This window comes from Bison bison, unplaced genomic scaffold (genome assembly GCF_000754665.1).
Source record: "Bison bison bison isolate TAMUID 2011002044 unplaced genomic scaffold, Bison_UMD1.0 scf7180017864471, whole genome shotgun sequence".
NCBI classification, from domain to species: domain Eukaryota; kingdom Metazoa; phylum Chordata; class Mammalia; order Artiodactyla; family Bovidae; genus Bison; species Bison bison.
Window position 1 is genome coordinate 40,811,765 of NW_011495032.1, and position 2,835 is coordinate 40,814,599.

Here is a 2,835-nt window from a genome sequence, read left to right on the forward strand (position 1 = left end):
TGCCCCCAATCCCTCCCAGCATCAGTAGTCTTTTCCAGTGAATCAACTCTTCGCATGAGGTGGCTGAAGTACTGGAGTTTCAGCTTCAGCATCATTCCCTCCAAAGAAATCCCAGGGCTGATCTCCTTCAGAATGGACTGGTTGGATCTCCTTGCAGTCCAGCTGCAGATATAAGTGTTTCTAGGATACTTGGTTTATCTGAGAGCTCTAACAAAGAAGTGTATTTAAGTGTAACAGATAAAACCTTGATAGTGGCTGCTTTATTTTGTTGTCTTGGTTTCTAAGGTTTTGTCAGCTTGTACCTGTGAATATTATTGTTATTCACTCATAAATGAGGTGAGAGGAGACATATAGGAGAATCTCTTGTGCACTTAAGTACATTTTATGACCTATTTTTAAAATTTGCAATTGGGTATGTTATCAGTTTTTAAGTACTTGGTACTGGTTTCAGGGGAAATTTGGTGTTCTTTTAACCATTGGCCTAGGCTAGGGTTTTTCAGCCTTGACACTGTTGACATTTTGGGCTGGATTGTCTTTGTGGTAGGAGGAGGGGGAAAACGGGACTGTCCTGTGCACTGTAAAATTTTTTAGCAGCATCCCAGCCTCTGCCCAGTGGATGTCAGTCACTTCAGCTGTGACGACTAAAAATATCTCCAGATACTGCCACATGACCCAGGGGGTCAAAATTACCCCAGCTGAGAACCACTGGGCTAAATTAAAGACCAGTAATGGTCTTCCCTAGAGATTTCTCGGTCAAGCAATGTTAAAGGCCTTACAAAATTAACTACCTGGAAATTTGAATGTTCAGAATCCTTAGAAATTAGCTCTAAGCTCAGAATGCAATTCTTCTCTTCTTTCAGGTCGGCATTTCTTGCAGCACACATCCCACTTTTTTTGTACCCCTTTTTGCACACTGTCAGCAAAACACGACCCTTTGAGTATCTTCGGCTAACCAGTCTTGGAGTTATTGGTAAGTTATTAGGATCATTCTGCAAGCCTGGAATCATCATCATTCATAATAGTGGTCCTGGCTTAGGTGTTTTGTCTGGTCTTTTATAGCTTTTGTTTACCTATTGTTTATTTTTGTCTTTGGGGTTGAGTCTAATAAAACAGTTTTTACTAATGAATATCAGGAACATGGTTGTTCTTACCAAGTACCATTCTGAGTGTAAGGGTATGAGGCCCAACATTTGGGATTAAATTCAGTGTATATGTAGAAATGTTTATTAATTGTAGGAAAAGTAACATAAAAGAGCATTAATCAACAAAGAAAATTGTTACAGGAATAAGAGTTTTAGTTTGTTATTTTCATTTGATTTTTCATCTTTCTCACTTCTAGACTGTTCTCCCCTAATTCCAGGGATTTACCTTCTATTTTACCTTGTTGAATTTTTGCATGTTCAGGTTAATGTTTTCATATGCATTTATTATTAGACATGTATCTAAAATAGTTTTTACTCAAGCAAATTATATATTAGCTATTTCACATCTCAGACTCCTAGATAGTAAAATCAGTAAATTTGTGAAATGTAAATACAGTCAAGAAAATTTCTTTCTTAAATTGCCCTTCCTTTTTTCAGTGTCTTTTTCTCATAGTTTTTGCTTGACATAATAACCAAGTAATAAGAACATCAATTATAGAAGCTTTGTTTTGTTAAATTATTATTTTTATATTGAACCTGTCTTTCATCCTTATGATTGTAAACCATGAATCAGGAGGTATAATTTGAAAGTTTGGTATTTCTCAAAAACATTTTATTCTACTTTTAAGGAGTATCTATTATGAATGTTATGGTTTTTTACATCTTCTCCTAAGAAGTCCTCTAATTAGAAACTTTTTTCCCAGTATATTCTTTTCTGCTTTTAAGATATAAAAACTTCTCATGTAGGCTTTGAAACATCAGCATGATTCTAGCCAAAGGAAACATTTATGTTCATTATTCTAATTCAGATCATCCTACTGCTATGGTTGGATGCTGCATTTATGTTAGGATAAAGGCTGATAGTGGGGAGGTGTGGAAAAAAATAGTTGGATGGTATTAAGGTAGTTGTCTATCCTTGCATATATTTTTAGAAACTCAGTTTCTCCCAAGTCATTTGAAAGAACAAGCAGAAGGTGAATGTTTGTGCCTAGACTCTTTCCTACAGTTCAAGGCTTATCAGATGAGTTTGAATATAAATGAAGTGATAAATAGCATAAATTAGAGAATACCTGAAACTGAGTAAAAATAAAAATATAACATATCAAAATTTGTAGGATCCAGATTTAAGCAGAGCTTAGAGGAAAATTTGTATCATTAAATGCTTATACTAGAAAGAAAGAGGTCTTCAATCAGTGAGCTAAGCTTTTCTTTAAGAAATTAGAAAAAGAAGCAAATTTAACCAGAGCAAACAAAAGGAAGGAAATAATAAAGACTAGCTATCAATAAAAATGGGAACAGAAAATCAATAGATGACATCATTGAAACCAATAGCAGGTGTTTTTTTATTGAGACATGAAAAAACACTGTATTAGTTTTTGGTATACAATATGATGATTTGGTATATGTATATATTGCAAAGTGACCACTACAGTAAGTTTGGTTAACATCCGTCATTACATAGTTACACTTTTTTTCCCCTTGTGATAAGAACTTGGAATACGGAATGAAGCAGGGCAAAGACTAACAGAGTTTTGCCAAGAAAATGCACTGGTCATAGCAAACACCCTTTTCCAACAACACAAGACTCTGTACAAGGACATCACCAGATGGTCAACACCGAAATCAGATGGATTATATTCTTTGCAGCCAAAGATGGAGAAGCTCTATACAGTCAACAAAAACAAGACCAGGA

General features: G+C 35.1%; 1 protein-coding gene across 1 annotated transcript in view; it reads left to right on the forward strand.

Moving 5' to 3' along the window:
- The window catches only part of RQCD1 (RCD1 required for cell differentiation1 homolog (S. pombe)), a 33,693-nt gene that overhangs the window by 16,363 nt on the left and 14,495 nt on the right, over window positions 1-2,835 (forward strand). The window contains exon 4 of the mRNA XM_010861189.1: window positions 861-970. Within this exon, the coding sequence (XP_010859491.1) occupies window positions 861-970 (110 nt within the window). The remainder of the gene's footprint in view (window positions 1-860; window positions 971-2,835) is intronic.